Genomic DNA, 17,971 nt, shown 5'->3' with positions numbered 1-17,971 from the left:
TTGAATGCAAACTCAAAACCTTTTAGTCGTGCATTGTTGTCTACTGCAAAACTTAGGCATGGTTCTTTTTTTTTTCTTTATTGCTGATTCTACGACCACAATTAAATGTATGAAAGAGTGTATAAAATTCAGTTTCATTTTTCCTATAAAGGATCTAATCAAGTATATACGCTCGTTCCTCTGGAAGACAAGAGAGAGAGAGAGCACATGCTTCTGTCTAGATAGTAAAAGAAAGAACAAAGTATAGAGTTTCGTATAGCTCATTTCAATGAAATGAATTATGAAATTTGAAAAACTACACAGCTCAGGTCAGTAAAAGATACGACTCAGACGAGTACTTCCTAGCAACAAAGCAACGAACTGTACAATGTGTAACTTTCTTGGTAAGCAGAAGCTATTTCTGCTCAGGGGCAAACCGTGGAAAGAAATTTGTTTGCACATATAGCAGACTAGCCATTACTTTGCCTCCTCAGTGCTGCAAAACGAACAGCCAAATCATCATAGTCTGGAAGCTTCGGATGAACATGACCATTATACATGTCTGGCTGCATTGAGGTCGCACGGACATGTAACGTGACCTTCTCTTCAGACTGCGACTGCTCAGGAGCGAGTGATACTGCCCTGTTAGGAGCACGACTAAATTCTAAACGAGGATCGCTTCCAGCTCTCGTTGCTGATCGTCTTCTGGCTGATGTATGACCACTAACACCAGCAATAGGTGGGCTAGGAGGCTTGCTTCCCACTTGAATGTCGTTTGCCACTTGAGGTGTCCCCTTCTGACTGTAATGTAGCAAGAGCTCATCCATGATTTTATCCTCGTCTTCTTCGTTCAGATGATGCTGAACTGGCCTTCCATGGTGGCGTCTTGGTTTGTCATCAACTAGGTCAACTCCATGTGATGTTTCCTCCCTGTACTTATGCCTGCTCCGAGAATACCCAGCCTCATGAACACCATCTTCACTCTGATCCAGTACCCTCCTTGTAGGCTTATGCTTATCATGTTTCATGTGATGAGGAGGATAATCATCATCCTCATCAGTATTCACATAAGCTTGGGGATGCCTCTGTCGGACAGATGCTGGTTTTAGAAATTTGTCACGGTGAGCAGTGTCATGTTCAGCAATCGCCTCTCTATGCCGGTCAAACCTGTTTACTCGGCCTCCCTCCCTATCACGATTGCAAGGACGGTCAATTGGTGCCCTCACCCTGTAAGCAGAGTCATCATCGGCAGCTAAGATTTCATCATCTTGTTCACAATTGACGTCTGCACGTCTGCCCTCTGCACCATTTTTAGATTTTCCACCTTTGGTTGATACTACATATGGAGGAGGCCTTATAATTCTGTTGTGATTAGGCTTCATTTCTTTTTCTGCATCTCCTTTTGTGTTCGAAGCAGGTCGATAATCAGCATTTTGATGATCGTTACGGCCATCCGCATCTTCAGAATATGATGAAACTTTTTGGTCCGTTAATATGACATAAGGAGGCTTCACATTCTTGATGCGGGCCTTCAAGTTGTCTAATTCTTCTCTTCCTTCTGTCCTCAGATGGACATCAAAACCAGTGGGAACATGTGCATTGTCCACCTCATCCAGTTCAGCAAGATGATCCACAGAGGCTTCACTTTTGCGGGCTGATGTGTTACGCTTGCCCTTTCTCAGGATTGTGCCGTCTCCAATTTTCTCCTGGGTTCTTCTGCATTCTGCAGATCGACTTTCATCTAACAATGTTTCGTAATCAGTCTCTCTGCACAAAACATCATTACTGATATTATCTGTTGCTCTAGTATAAGGACGAGGAGATTTGCTTCTACGAGATAGCTTCTCCTTCTTGTCACCCAATGGAGATTGAGTTCTATCCGATAGTGTCTCATGATTGTTCTGATCATAGGGTTTATCATCATGCAATCTTAATTTGCCCTTGTGACACACCTTTTGATCATCATAGAGTGGTGATTGATTTCGCTGCGGCAAAATCTCCCACTCATTCTCATCATAGTACGCATCCACATGTATCTTTGCTGTCCTGTTACCATGAGGAGGCTTGCTTCTGTGATGCCGCTTCTCTTCATCATTATCGAACTGCCGCGGTCTTCTATGATGGGAAGTACTTTCATGATCGTACCCTTCATGGAATGTGTCTTGATGCACCATCTCAGGTGTTCTTTTGTAAGCATAGGAGGGCTTGCTGTTGTGAAGCATCTGCTGATCACCACCCAGTGGTGATCGAGGAGAAAATGTGCTAGGATCATTCCCTCTATAATTTGCATCTTCATGCATTCCTGCTTCAGGCTTGCTTCTCTGAAGATAATTATCTTTATCATAAGATTCATGACCATTCCCTTTATAAGGCATTTTCTTTGTTGTAGTTTTGTAACTATATGGGGGCCTGTGAACCAGCTCTTCTTGCCTATCACCCGGTCCATGGTCACTTCTATGCGGAAAACTTTCAGCATTTGCATAGTCTTTTGTTTCATTCATATCGGCTGCTGTTTTGTCATTGGTAAAAGGAGGCTTCCTCCTCTGAGTTAGATTCTCTTGGTGTTCAACCATTGGCCTATGAGGCAAGCTTTCATGAGCATTCCCCTTGTAGGAGCCTTCATGCATCTTCTCGGTTGTTTTAGTGAAAAGATAAGGAGATTTGCTTCTGTGAGACAACCTTTCTAGCTCATCCCTTTCATAGGCCTCATCCGGTGTCTTTTTTGGTTCACTTGAAATGTCGAGAGTAGCTTCTCTGTTATTGGACCAAGTCTTCTTCACTCGCTTATCCGCTGCATCATTCCACATCTCTTGTATTTCATAGTCTGAACGTTCTTTGCACCTTCCATGAGATAAGACATCTGGATCAAATCTTTCATCAAGCATATCACCCCCTCGCCTATCCGATTTTACAGCATATCCCTGAGAAAGTTCATTTTTTCTTCTAGATTGCTCCTTGCGTCCATAGTTACCATTTAGTGTGTCATCCAACTCACAGTCAGGCTCCTTCAGATGATGCAGAGAGGGTTCAGATTTCCTGCTATTTCTTCTCTGGTGTAATCTTTTATCCTTTTCATTGATTGTATCATTGTACAACAGTGTAGTCTTCCTAGAATGCTCCATAGGTTGCTCACTCTTTCTGTGGGACAAAATCTCCTGGTGGACATCTGCAGCGATCGGATCATGCCTTACATTTTTTTCCCTTGCATATTCTGGAGGAGTTTCAGTGTTTCTGTAAGGAAATTGGTCTTGACTGCCATTATCATGAGCAACGTCATCCCCATGCTTTTGTCCCTCATTCAGTTGAGGCAATTGTTTACCTGCAGCAACCTGCGACATACATGAAAAACAAGGAAATAATGAAGAGAGGTCATGGCGATCGACTAAAGAGCACATGTAATAGTGACACAACAGCATTCTGTTTGTTCTGGGCCAACAAGAACTTGGCCACTTCAAATGCCAAGTTCAATGTTTTTTTTTTCCTCATCTTGAAAGATGAAATTGCACATGTTGGTGCATCAGAAGTCTTCCCCACACTACATGGTGTTGGCTTCCAAGACCTAGCAATCAATTCAGTTGCCTGGTGTACTACAGAGTACAGAGAACACTCACATTAGTTGATGCATGAGGATTTTTAACCCTTTCCTCAAAGGCCTTCGAATCCCACTCGATAGATGAGTCTTTTGATATTTCTCGCATTAGTTTCAACTTCTTGTCTGTTGAAGGAGGTTTTGATGAGAATATCTCTGCAAACTACATAGTGAAATAATTATGTTATTGACATCAATGACTAAAAAGACATAAAGAAGGATAAAGTTAGGTGAACGCTTGATCTTTGAATGATTGAATACCTCTTGATTAACAGCACAACCAGGAAAAGTGTGCAAGTCTGCAGCATTATATGTCGCAGCAATACCATATCTCTCTGAGAATATACCCCTAAGGTTGCGTAGTTCTGGCAAATCAGCAAATCTAGCTGCAGCAAACATGAGACTTGCCACGGCCTCCATACTTTCTGGAGGGCATTCCCTATACATAATGGAACAAATTCATTCAGTGTTACTGTATTGAAGATATTATGTTTAATCGTGTGGAAGTAGAAATGTTTGAATGAATACCAGTTGCGGTGCTCACAAAAATATGAACAAGCACTACATGAATTAAAACTGAAGACAGATCCTACATACTGGGCAAATTATTGGAGTGATTGGTTTTATAATATGGTAATTGAGCGGAATCAGGTAAGGACAAAAATATACAACAATTCAAAATGTTCTTCCAAGGCAAGAACAGGGAAACAGGCTGACCAGGTTATTTGTGGTTCGGTCAGTCACTACAGGAACCTATCATACTATGCACAAAATCATTTCCCTGTAAGAGGCTATGTATACACATGCTTGTATGTCTATCTGCTTATGCAAACACGCATAGTGGTGCCCTTAGCTCCTCAATTCCACTGCACACTATCCATGCACGTAAATACTGAGTGTGAGCAAATAGACAAACACAACATCTGGGCCAAAAGAAAGTATGGATCGTCATGCAACTTCAGAAAATCAGAGAAAATCCACAGATCAAGTCAACTGATGAAGAAATATGTTTCACAACTTCCAGAAAAATAAATTTCTTTATTGTCTCAAAATTACTCGGCATTCACCCATGTACCTTTGCTTCTGAATGGCAGGTAGATTGCTTAAGATGGAAGCACAAAACTGTTCAACCATATCATATGCAGTGGAGCGACTTTGCTCAGTTATGAAGACCTCAGCCTGCTCATACAAGTGATATTTGTGAGAGGAAATCTATAGTTCATTGGTATCAGATCAACATTAGGCACCAGAAAAGGAATCGCTTTCAAATGTAAAACAAATAAAGGAGCACGTTATTGATTCGGAATTAAAGATGGATCCATGCACAGTTATGCTATAGCTTACACAAACACTACTTATTGTGTTTTAGCTGTCCACAAGCTAGAAGCTTGAAGCATGGAAGAGTAAATAGTTAAGGAACAAATGAACATCAACAAACAGTCAAACATTTGAGTACTGCACATACTTCTGATTCAATCATGATCTACAATCAATTGAAAGATAAGATGGCCAAACAATTAATTTAAGTTTAAAATCCAGTTTGCCTTTACCTAAGTACCAAACACAAGTATGGAGACAATAATACACCAAATGCCCAAACAAACATAGCCACATATGGGCCTAACAGAAATACCCCTTAAAGGAGAAGGTCTAATACATGTGTTACATCCTAAGATCTTCCTCCAGATTCCTAAATGATAGCCAGATGAATGAATTCTTTTGGAAGACACAAAGACCCAGTCACACTCAATGTCACCCAGAACTGATGAACCTGCATATGAACCACATACCTATGCCTAACAGCATGGCGGACTTTTAAAACGGGGTTCACTTACTGCAAGATGGGACCAGAAAAATGGATTGAGAATTAAAATTTTAAAAGTACCAGCTACCACAGATATAATAAATCTAGTGATTGAAAAGGATCAGAAAATTTCTGCTGAGAAATTGACAAGTCTACAGGACAACAAAATGTTCAGGTTCAACATGGCAGAGAGATTTTAAGACCTGATTAGTCCACTAGACCAACCAGCGGTCATGGCCACAACTCCTACCTCGGACTTGTTAATTGAAGAGTAAGGACAACTTTGCCGCACGAAGATCAAATGTATTGTCGTTCCAGACACATCACGAACAGGCATATGAAACAGAAACAATAGGACAATATTCATGCTGTTCTTCTAAACATGGCTTAAAACAGAAAAGTATTCCATGTGACCAAAATCCCAGGCACGCGTAGCCAGGTCCCGTCCAACAGATAGCGACAGCGAGTAGAACACATATGGAAAAGGCCATTAAACATTTGCAACAAGTTGCTCAGTTCCAAACGTCAGCGGGTAAGGAAAAGAATATGTGCTAAAACTTCCTAAAGTGGTCGCTTCTTTTCTTCAGTTTCACTCTGATCCCTCCTTCCGTCAGCGTTTCTCAATTGAATCAGCAAATTCGTCATCCGTTCTCCAAACTAGAGTAGAATCGAGCTTCAACAGTGGAAGGATGTGTACCATCAAACATGCAAATCCAACAAAAACTTTACAAAACCGATAAATAGAAAAAGAGAAGACACATCCCCGAATTCCTCATAAATCATGAAAAACGATGGCAGCAACGGCCACAACCTTGAGGTCATTCGCGAACAAAAAAAATGTAAAAGAAAGTCAAAAGGAAAAAAAATCCGATTATCTTACTCGATCGAAGGCTTTCATTTCCTGTCCGCGGGTCAGCAGATCCGCTACATCCGTCCTCAGGATCTTGAGCGTGCAGTTCCTCTTCCGCCTTATCGTGTCTAGTCTCGACTGAATTAACTTGATCAACGATTTACTGCAGAAAAGTTTCAATGTAAAATCAACATCTATTTTTTCGCAAGGAAAAAAAAAAGAAAAGAAGGAAGCAACAAACAATCTTGATGAAAAATGAACATCTACGTCTCAGTAAGGGGAAAGTGAGAGCAAGAATCCAACCATTTGGAAGAAAGCCCCCGGCCGAGCAATTCGTCCAGCATCCTGGCTCCGATTGCGCTTCAAAATATCTCCCTCCTTCTCTTTTCTTCCTCCAAACAAACAATGCAAATCCAGAAAGCAAAAAACAACTCACTCAGGACTTAAAAAAGCACACTGAAAAGCCGCATTCCGCATTCCGATCAGAAAAGCATCCGACGATCCAAAGAGGACGAATCTCCAGCCGAAAAATTAAACGACCGGAATTCCTTCGACAACGATGGGGACGGTCATCAAGAAAACCACGACGATGCTCAAGATGACGACGTTACAGCTGGACGTCACACGAGAAAAAAAGAGCAGCTAGCACGTGAATGCACAGCTGCGACTCGTCGGAAACCGGGAGAGTTCTCTCGTCCGCCGGAGCTGGCCGGCCTAAGATTGCGGACGTGGCCCGCAAGGCTTTCCGGATAAGCCGGAAACCACCAGCACGGAGGAGCACGCCGACCGGCACTCCCTCAATCTTCCCCCTCTCCTCTATGAGAATGCTTGAAAGGGGTCTCGAGAATTAAGGGAGGCGTTCAATTTCTTCCCCTCCGCCTGATAACCGAACATCCCTCGTCCTTCCTCCTTCCCACCTCCCCCTCTTTTTTATCCCCCCAACGAACGAATCGGTGAAAACCTCTCTTCCTTTTCACCCCGCGGTGAAACTTCCTCCAAAATTAGAGAAAAAGTTGGCCGCCCCCCGGAAGAACTGCGGGTTTCGAAATCGAAACCGCTCTTTTTACCAGGTTACCCTTTTAACGTTATCAATTAAGCGGGCGAGGGTCAAAACTGGGTCGCGTTTGACCCGACTTCGCCGGGGTTTCTATGTACCTTAGCTGGAAGTGGAAGCGGAAGTCTCCCGCAGTTCAATTGATAATGGAACTTAAGAGACGTGTTTGATTGGGACCGCTGAATTAAATGGAACTTTAAACAGCGGATTATCCCCATACGATTACGAATCCAGTCCGAAACTAGAGAATTCACGACTGTCACGTTTCTAAGTGGAGGAGAATAGAGAATTACGACTCTGGCACTTAAAAGTTGCATCCAACATGTGGAAAGTAGGGAATGGAAAGCAAAAATGCAGCTCGACCGGCCTGCCCGTTATGGAAACCAAGCCTAGCCATTAATTAATGCCAGCCAACCGGCCTAAGTCTACACGGCAGACAGACGCGTTTGAAAGGGTCCTAAGACATCAGATTTCGAAGGGTGCAAATGGATGGGTGGGTTGGATGTAATCTGGATCTGATGAGGGAAGAGTTGAAGGGGGCATCTTTTTTCTATTAATATCAGATATTTCCAAGAGTTCTGCATGGAAACGGTGGATTTAAACTAGTAAATGCCTTGAAAATAATTCTACGGGGCACAAGAGCAAGACGCAATCTCTCATGAAAATAAAATAGAAGATCTCAAACGCCTTGCCGTACTAGAAATATCATCCTTTAAATTTCTTGAATGCATTTGCCATTTTTGGTGGTCGATAAAACGAGAAGAAAATGCATTTTGTTTAATATAAACATTAATCCGTTTCCATGCTAGTTAGAATTTTTACATTTTTTTCCCAAAAGGGGCAGACTTAAATCTTGCAATATTTTTCCTTCGCCAGTAATTGTATTAAAGAAACTTTAAGTACGTGGCTGGGGTCACAAACTGGATCAGATCAGGGGAACAAAGTACATTAAAGAGTCAAACAAACTTATGGTACACTCAAAAGTAGCAAAGTCACCAGTGGTCACCATCAATTTGAACCCTAAAAATAAATTTTACCAACCAATATGATGCGGTTGGTAGTAGCAGAAGCTTTTCCCCTTGACCCAACAAAAAAAAAAATATTATATAAGGAGAAGAGATAAAAAACAAACAAAAGAACTCATAATGTTTCTCTCAGGTTTCAGGGAATTTTGACCCCAAAAAGCATGAAAAATAAAGAAAAGAAAACCATATAGCGAAAATTTAGTTGGCTTTTGGTGGGTTCAGGTAGTCTGTCGTTTTTTCTTCAAGCTGCTTGACCTTAACGGTTCACCTACCGCCCGCCTGGTTCACTTCACCTCCTTAGCGCCTCAACCTGGTCCCCGTCCGGCGTCCGGAGTGCTTCCAAGGGCATTTCCGTCCTTTCCTAGCTGCAGAGGCAAATAGAAAAGATGAATTCTTTAGGGCGGGCCCCAGCTGCATGAAGCGACGCCGTCGAGGTTGGGGCCTACGTGTCGCCGGCGCCGGCGAGGGCAACGGCAACCGCCGGACGCCGACGACAACGATAGAAACGGTTCGTGTGCTTTCCGGTCACGGAATGCAGACCGACCGTTGGGTTCCTGCATGCGAAAGGAGAGCGGGTCGGGTCGGAGAATAGGCTCGTTCTTCTGTGGTCCCTGCCTTTTGTTTCCTTCCTTTCCAATTTGTTTTTGTTCCTTTGCAAAGATGCTGATCCGAGACTCCGCTTCCTTATGCAAAATGACTCGGGTTTTCAAAATTCAATGGAATGTCAAACTCGAACTCAAATTTGATTACGATTCTCCACATCAGATCTGAATTCGATTAGTAATTAATCCCGTACTTTTTTTTTAAGGGATCCGATTAAATGAATTTCAGATCAGATTAATCATCCTACATATTCGATCCATTTGGATCACCAGCCTTGGGCAGCTGGACCTGACTTGGAAGGAGAACCTTTACGTACGTAAGAAAGATTTCTTTCGGCCCCGAAAAATTTTATTATGTGCAAGCCACTAAAAACTTGTCAGCCTTTACAATTGAGTCTCTTAGACGAACATGTAAGCTAACTGGCCCTAGGCTGTCACCAGGTCAGTTTTTTACTTTAACTTCAAAAGGCCGTGTAAATATTTAATTTTCTAATAGAAGCTATATTTTTCATGACAACCGCATAACAAGAGTCTATTTTAGCTAATTTTACATTTGTCCTTCTTGTTGCCTTCTGACGTTGGATTTGAATTTGACGTTGCTTTTTGAAAAAGATCAACCATTTTCATCTGTCTTTCTCTTTTGACAGGCAAGCTGGATCAAAGCGTATACGCGGATGAAGAAAGGATAATTTCAATTAAATGGTCGGATGCCAATTTGCGTATTAGTTATTATTTTTTTGAAGTGAACACCCAAGAGAAAACTTTACTTACAAGGATCAAATAAAATATAAAAACTGGGGCAACTTTTTTCCACTCAAGGCCCTGACTCCAGACTGTTTTTTCCTCCGGAAGAAAGCGGTTTTGTGTCCACAAACGAGAATCTGCGAAGATTGAGCAATGAAAGTGGGGAAGGAATAAAGGTCAGAAGGATAAAGATGAGCACGAGACAGCTTTCCCCCATGAAGAAAAGAATTCAATAACTACGTGGCAGATGTGGGCGGCGGACCGGGCTCTACTTTACAAGCCGCCCTTTTTGTGCCCTAGCCCGTCACGGGAGGCAACCGGCGGACTGGAAAGCATGCGTCCGGCAGAGTGGAAAGCGTGCGTCCGGCTACGTACCTACCGGTCCGGCGGGTGCCAGGCAGGCGCCGCCACTCCTGTCACAAGAGCTACGCTGTTTAAAGCTATAGTGGCCTGTAGGTGGGGACTCTTGCGTCAGCGACGTTGCCTAGCACGGCAAGGTCCTTCAAGTCACTGGTACACGCAGCCGGTGGATGAGTGACGGGGGGGAAGGTTAGCTGCCCCTACCAACTTGGTTAGCCATGGTCGTGAACTTAGCTAGTTTATAAAGTTAGCCAATCGTCGTAAAATTGCACCGTTAGTGTGTTTAATCATATTTATTATAGTCAACATTATAATTATGTGACGAAAAAGGTTAATAATATACAGCAACTTATGAGTATCAGATTTGTTTAACGTAATGTTCTATCTAAGAGTTTAAAAAGGATATTTGGTTACTAAAAAATTAAAAAAAAATATCTTGAAGAAAAAATTAAATAAAGTTCCTTCTTTGTCTTGTTTATGTAATTGGCATGATGAAAAAGTCACAAGATTAAAACGCTTGAATGTCAAAACTGTCTAGAGAGATGGATCCAATGGTGCTGCGGACGGCTTGCTACGTGCTTTACTTACAGAAGGTCATATCTAATACGTGAGTTCCCTTTCGCATGCAAGGAAGGAATGTCCTTGCTTTTTACCGTGGAAGAAGATGCCGCCGGCAGCTGGCAGGAACCAGGAAGCCGCCGTGGTGCCGAAGATCAATAACTATTGAAATGATTGGATGAGACAGAGCAGCGGCGGCGTCTTCAGAATCAAATTCCGCTACTCAATTTGCTGCGGGGGCAGGGCACCCGCAGTCCCGCACGAATCTCCTCTTCTCTAAAATTCTGTTCTGTTGCACCAAATCAACCATCAGTTTCATGACAGACAAAAGAATACAAAAGATCATCATTCTTTTCCAGCTATGTCTTTTTTCTGGCAGTACGTTTCCTTGTTAGACGCATACCCAATACACATATGAATATAAATGTCTCTGAAGTAAGTAAACCAGCGAATGTGAGGCCTAGCTGCAACCACCGGTGTAGGTTTCAGGTTCATCGCACCTTCAACTTGATGCCGTGTTTTATTTCTGTGAGACAAAAAAAAAAGAAAAAAGAAAAAGCAGGGTCATTTTTGAAGAACAACGGCTAATGGGGGGTAAAACCCAGCAGAGGTACTGGATAGTTTTGAAATTCAAAAATTAGGTAAAGTGAGCAGAGGCAAAAAGATCAGAAAATATCTGAAAGCGAGGGGTTTCTAATGTGAACATAAATCAGCAAGTTAAATAATAATAAGATCAAATTCCATGCTTATTAAAGTGGCAGAATGTGAACGGGGGGAGAAGAAAGAATGCACGCCCATGTGCAACACGGGCAAAAAGGTCCACTAATCTAATACGGTGGCCGAACTCCACCAGTTCTTAGTCATAAATGCTTCCATTGGCTGCTCACAATGTGCAGTTGAACACAAGAAGCATCAAACCCATAAGGAGCAAACAAAGCCCTTTTGGTGGGAGGTATTCACAAAATTTAGGTATTCGTAAGGAACAAAACGAGAAAGTGACTGAAGATTTCAACACGCTAGATGCGTCTCATGGTGTAATCTGACAAGGGTAGAATGCAAATAGCTTGAATCAGGTCTGAAGATGCCAGATTCAGTGAAATTTGCTATGATACAAAAACCATAAACCATAATTAAGCCATGCCTGAACTTTGAATCAGGTCAACCACACATGGATCAGATTCAGTAAAATTTTCCATGATACAAAAAAAAAAAAAACCCTAATTATTAAGTGATGCCTGAACTATTTTCAATTTTACAAGAAGAAGCTAAAACTCAAGGTGAGAGACCTCGCCATTCGCCTAGGGGTATAAAATCATGTAGCCCCTCCTCCGGGTCCGGGACCCCAACCAAGAGCTCATGTTGGGCTTTAAATGCCCATGAGCAGCTGGTAGCCCATCTCACCGTGCTTCCGCATAGAGTTGTCTTTACATCCATAATGGCAGCTACTATTGGCACCAATGCAACAAGAAAAAAATGGGCACCTAATAAAACGCTTTGATGTTCTTCCATTTTGAACCAACCTAATATGAAGTTAAAACGCTTTCATTTGGTTGGTAGTTGTTCCGATCAACCACCACAAAGACTGGCAGTTATAACCTAATCCAATATAGTATGCAGGCCTGAGTTTAACTTCCAATCTTCATTATGCTAATTTGATATTAATCTAAAGCAGCATACTTATCTGCATGGATTCAATTCTTGTGGGAATGTACATGTTGGGTTTTTAATGATATTGTCAACTACGCGACCTTGATAAGTCACTTTTAGTAAAGAAGTTGAGTTTAATTAATTAGTTTTGTCAGTATTGGTATTGAGTGCCTTGTAAGTAAGGGCGGAGGGAAGGGGTGGGCGCAATGGCCCTGCTCTCACCTCAAAACAACTTTTTTTTTTTTAATTTTTATGTAAATTTAAAAAAATTATTTGTTCTATATAAAATTTTTGAAAAAATAATATTTTTTAGAAACTTTAATTTGACTGTCTTCATGAAATTTTTTTGGCTCCACCCCTACTTATAAGTCTCATACGGTGTTGCAGTAAGTAAGCAGCCGATTAGTCCAATTGTGAGTTAAAGACTTGTAGATTGAATTTTTGGAAACCGAGGGTTCCAAATGTTTGTGATATGGCTCCTTTTGATTGCAAGGTCAAACAAAATAAGCATCTAATTAGCTCCGACCTAAAGTCTGTCCCAAGATCTGCTCGTCCACAAGGCGATTTTAAATTTTAACACGGTTTTGAGAGTAGCAGAAAACCCCTTCAAATCTTTATCAACCAAGGGCAGGCGAGGGGGCAGGATTTTTTCCATGGGCGGGCCAAACAGTCTAATCTCGGATCCGGGTAGGGCCAAACTGAACCCCAATTTAAAATTTACATTGCATAACTAAAATTTTTTAATTGTTAAATTTTTTTCAAATAATTGGGGTGGGGCCATGACCTAGGTGGCCCACAACAACAACAGCAAAGAGAGACCTGAGTGCTTCCTCTTGTTCTTCTTCTTCCTCTTCTTAATCGTGAGTTCATAATACAGTCTCACAGACAAGTTCACAAGGGCCAAAGTATGGCTCTCTCCCTCAGTCTCTTGTCTTTCTTCGTCTTCATATGATAATTTTGATTTGGGGGTTTCTATTTAAACTTTCTGCTTATTGTTTTGGGAGTTTAATTTGCCCATTTTGATTACTGATTTTGGGGTTTGTGGGCACTTGGCAGACTGGAGGACGACTGATCATTGATGAGGCCACGAGGGCCAGTAAGTTTCTCTTCTTCTTCTTCTTATTTGTATGATAAGTTTGAATAGATATTGTTCCTTTGATTTCAATGAAAGGTAATTTACAAAACTGCTTATAATTAGATGAGGTTCTCTGTTGCTTCTATAAGGCTAGTGACCTACTTCTTGCTTGACCCAAATTATAACTAATTTTAATCACTAATTCTTGCAAACGGAGATTTGAATCTTGCTAACTTCATAGGTTTGTTGCTTTCTTTTGATATAACTAGGTAGCAGAGCATGTCCTCTTGCTGATTTGTAGTTTGCTGCTTGCTAAAATCTTTTCCGCAAGGAAATGTGCAGGGTAGTTACTGCAGTTGATAAGATGAGATGACATAAATGATCGTTGGTGCTTGATAGTTACTACTCTTCATATAAGAAGTTTTATACTGTATCGATGAACAGAATTGATGTTTGTCTTATTGTTCATCTGCGAAAATACAATGCGGTGTTGTAAAAAATGCTCCTCATCAGAGCGTATCAGCAGAAATATAGTTGATTTTGAAATCTCTAAATTATCCATTTTTTCTTGAAATTGACTGAACTGTGCCTTACATTAGGTTGGTATATATATGTGGGTGCAGTTGAAGATTTTGCACTGCTCTATCCCACAGTAATGGACATGATCTATTTTTAGTATCTATGCAAAAGTTTTTCACCCACTACATACTAGTGCCCCACAGCCAAAATTTTCTGGCTCCACCACTGGACCCTAGTCCTCTCTCTCTCTCTCTTCTATTTTGCTCTGTGTCGAAACTCAAGGGAATGGCTAGTGCAAATGGTTTTTTTTCTTCCATTTTTAGTTCTTATCTGCCGCCAGCCATCAACCAAGGCCACGGTCTGTCACTCGCTCTGCAACATTTTGGTAAGATTCATCTTAAACCTCTAAAAGGAACATGTTGAATGTTATAATATTGGCCTTAAATCTGATTTAGCACTCTTTGATGATAAAACTGCATAGTCCCTCCCACTACCCTGCCCCACTCGAGCCTGGTTGATAACTTATCAGGCAAAATAAAAAAGAAGACCACCAAACCTGCCCTTATGGTGAGATTTAGTTAAATGAGAATCATGAGAATGATTTTAGATGGCATGTTAGAATGGACAGATAAAGCATAAAAATGCAAATCCTCTCCGTTATTTCATGCAAGATAATTCATTGTAGACATATTTCAGTACCTAGTAGGCGTTTAACTATCCTGGACAAATGGTTGATCTTTTCCAAAAGCAACGTCAAATTTAAATCCAACGTCAGAAGGAAACAAGGACAAATGTAAAATTAGAAAACTTTAGCTTAAATAGAGACTTGTTATGCAGTTGTGATGAAAAATATAGCTTCTATTAGAAAATTAAATATTTACAGTTGAAATTAAAGTTAAAAAAAAGTTCCAAAATAAATGTTTTGGTCCAGCTTGCCTATCAAAAGAGAAAGACAGATGAAAATGGTTGATCTTTTTCAAAAAGCAACGTCAAATTCAAATCCAACGTCAGAAGGCAACAAGGGCAAATGTAAAATTAGCAAACTTTAGCTAAAATAGACTCTTGTTATGCAGTTGTCATGAAAAATATAGCTTCTATTAGAAAATTAAATATTTACAGCACCGCTTTTTGAAATTAAAGTTAAAAAAAAGTTCCAAAATAAATGTCTATCTGACCTGGTGACAGCCTCGGACCAGTTGGCTTGCATGTTCGTCTAAGAGTCTCAAAGCCACTAAGAACTTGTCGGCCTTTACATTGAGACTCTTAGACGAACATGCAAGCCTAGGCTGTCACCAGGTCAGATATACATTTATTTTGGAACTTTTTTTTAACTTTAATTTCAACTGTAAGTATTTAATTTTCTAATAGAAGCTATATTTTTCATGACAACTGCATAACAAGAGTCTATTTTAGCTAAAGTTTTGCTAATTTTACATTTCTCCTCGTTGCTTTCTGACGTTGGATTTAAATTTGAAGTTGCTTTTGAAAAAGATCAACCATTTTCATCTGTCTTTCTCTTTTGATAGGCAAGCTGGACCAAAACATTTATTTTGGAACTTTTTTTTAACTTTAATTTCAACTGTAAATATTTAATTTTCTAATAGAAGCTATATTTTTCATGACAACTGCATAACAAGAGTCTATTTTAGCTAAAGTTTGCTAATTTTACATTTGCCCTTGTTTCCTTCTGACGTTGGATTTAAATTTGACGTTGCTTTTGGAAAAGATCAACCATTTTCATCTGTCTTTCTCTTTAGATAGGATCAAACATGAGCTCCTTTCTGCATGCAGGGAAGGAAGGTCCTTACTTTTTACCATGGAAGAAGATGCTGCCGTCAGTTGCATACGTTCAAGTTGGCAGGAGCCGGGAAGCCGCCGTGGTGCCGAAGATCAATAACTATTGAAATGATTGGATGAGACAGAGCAGCGGCGGCATCTTCAGAATCAAATTCCGCTACTCAATATGCTGCAGGTGACTCTCTCTCTGGCACCGAACCTGAAACCTACTCCTGCTGATTACCAATGTTCGTACCTATAATTGGACCATCGAAGGTTGCAGCTACGCCTCCCATGGCGCCAAAGGAATGTCAAACCAGAAACGTATTAGACTTTATTTAGAATACATGAACCTTTTTGGGATTGTGTTTAACATTTTCCCTCAAACTAGACGATGGATCTAAAAATCCAAGTTTGATGCAGAATTCCTCTACAGCAAAATTAAGATACACAGAGGCTGGCCATCCACAGAGATGAGGCATTTGCTTACTATTACTGCGGACACTGTTTATTGTAGGAAATAGGTAGACATGGGGCCTGTTTGGAATCCGTTTTGTGAATCTACCTCTGATGTGTAAATCCTCTGGATTCCCATTGTTTGTTCTTGTACATATTGGCCTGATTTTTTGTTAATAAAATAGTAAATCAAATATTGGACCAAGAAAAATTCTAGTAGGTATGTGAGTTTGATTATCCTATTTTCTTTAGAAAACCAAATGAGGTTTAAGAATTTTGTGATTCAATCGTTCAAGTGCAGGATTCCGACGTAATTCATCTATATATCTGGAAAATAGTTAATCCACATCTTCAACGTACAAGTTCTCGGCTAGTATTGAAGATGTGAAGTAGCAAAAAGCAAAATTTGTTTCAAGTACACCCTTTTTCTTCCAAATAAGATGGGGTAGATTAGGGCAACAGTGGCCAACGGAGGATGTCGGCTTACGTATGTCAATGGATTGGATTCAGATTAAATTTAACAAGTGTTGTTTCTAGATGTGACTTATTTCAATTTAGAATGGACACTCAAATATTGAAGACAAAAAATAATATCCAAATTTTTAAAAGATAACGGGTTCAGACATATTTATTGAACTCGATCTTCTTATAGTATCCATGTTCGTTTACTAATTTAATCTGAATTTTCTTTGTGCATCTAATCTTTTGAAGTTGGATTCAGATCAATTATCAGATAACTGGTGCGGAGTGGGCAGAGAATTGATGCGTCTTACCGAACAACTGAATAAGCAATTAAACCTAGTCGATTCGTGCTCCATTTAGAAATCAGAATTACAGTTTCCCTCATTTACAGCGCCACGCTGAATTAGATTCAAATTTTTTGTGACGTATGTTTATAAATTTTGACGAGTTGATGAATTCACTAACAAAGTCAGTACCACTCCCCACTTATCAATTTTATCACCGGTAGAGTCCAAGGGAGAGCATGTTCCTCAATAACAAATGAGAGAAGAAAAAAAAAGGAAATTCTGCGAGTGAGATTTTTTTTAAAACGTCCAATTACTTGAAGATGATGATGAGATCCGAAGCTTATCGCTTGGTTACTTACTTGGCGTGCCTTTCTTCGAAGCGTGGAGGTTTCCATAATGGGCAAGAAGAGAATGCGTGGAGGTCCTACACAAACGTCAAACCAGGGCGAGACATAGCAGCCTGAATATGGTTTGAAGATGTCTGTCAAATTTCACATATGAAGGGAAGGAGAACTTAGCTGATGACATTGCTGAGGAGGATGCCCTTGAAGTAGCAGAAAAGAAATCAGCAAAAAAGGTCCTGAAAGAGCTTTAACCTTAACCTGGCTGTGATACCATGAAAAATGCTCAAGAAGAGAAATATTATTGTGGTTCAGATATTGGTCTACATCCACATTCCACACTACTCAGTCATCAAAATGATGATGAGTCTTCTTTCATTGCCTTAGATTTTATACAAGAGGTGGGTCGATTACAATAAATTTTTGAGTTTCCTTCAGCCTTATTTAAAGGATTTTGTTTCCATAAAAATTTCAGCATGCATTCGTTGCCACAACCATGTACCTAATTTGTTGCTGCTTGTGGTGTCAGAATCTTCTTTCCATAATTCATACATGGGGAGTTGTGATCATGCGTTGTCTTCTTTTTTAAGTTTATCATGCAATATTTTCTTTCCAACCTGAGTTGCTATGATTATTGGCATGTGTCATTTCTTTCCAAAGTTCTGCATGGTGCCATGGAGCTCACCATGTGTCAACTTTGGAAAGAAATAACACCTGCCCACAATCATAGCAACTCACAATGCTTAAAGGTTGGAAAGAAAATATTGCATGACAAGTATGGAAAGAAGACAACGCATAATCACAACTCCCCATGTATGAATTATAAAAAGAAGGATCTCACAC

At 40.4% G+C, this 17,971-nt stretch overlaps 1 protein-coding gene and 1 long non-coding RNA gene across 2 annotated transcripts; one reads left to right on the top strand and one right to left on the bottom strand.

Moving 5' to 3' along the window:
- Positions 1–238: 238 nt before the first annotated feature.
- Positions 239–7,120, bottom strand: LOC116250257 (uncharacterized). Its single transcript, XM_031623854.2, has 6 exons — positions 6,526–7,120; positions 6,253–6,385; positions 4,644–4,747; positions 3,830–4,007; positions 3,591–3,731; positions 239–3,308 (listed from the first exon to the last, which is right to left on the bottom strand). Exons 1-6 carry the CDS (start codon positions 6,564–6,566, stop codon positions 450–452), a joined length of 3,456 nt encoding a protein of 1,151 aa, XP_031479714.1. The 5' UTR covers positions 6,567–7,120; the 3' UTR covers positions 239–449.
- Positions 7,121–13,086: 5,966 nt separating this feature from the next.
- On the top strand, positions 13,087–16,077 carry LOC116251591 (uncharacterized). The gene is made up of 3 exons (XR_004171709.1): positions 13,087–13,117; positions 13,269–13,308; positions 15,598–16,077. It is a non-coding gene; the product is annotated as an uncharacterized LOC116251591 (long non-coding RNA).
- Positions 16,078–17,971: the final 1,894 nt, after the last annotated feature.

Source organism: Nymphaea colorata, chromosome 3 (genome assembly GCF_008831285.2).
Source record: "Nymphaea colorata isolate Beijing-Zhang1983 chromosome 3, ASM883128v2, whole genome shotgun sequence".
Classification (NCBI taxonomy): Eukaryota; Viridiplantae; Streptophyta; class Magnoliopsida; order Nymphaeales; family Nymphaeaceae; genus Nymphaea; species Nymphaea colorata.
This window is presented reverse-complemented; position numbering and strand designations above follow the sequence as displayed.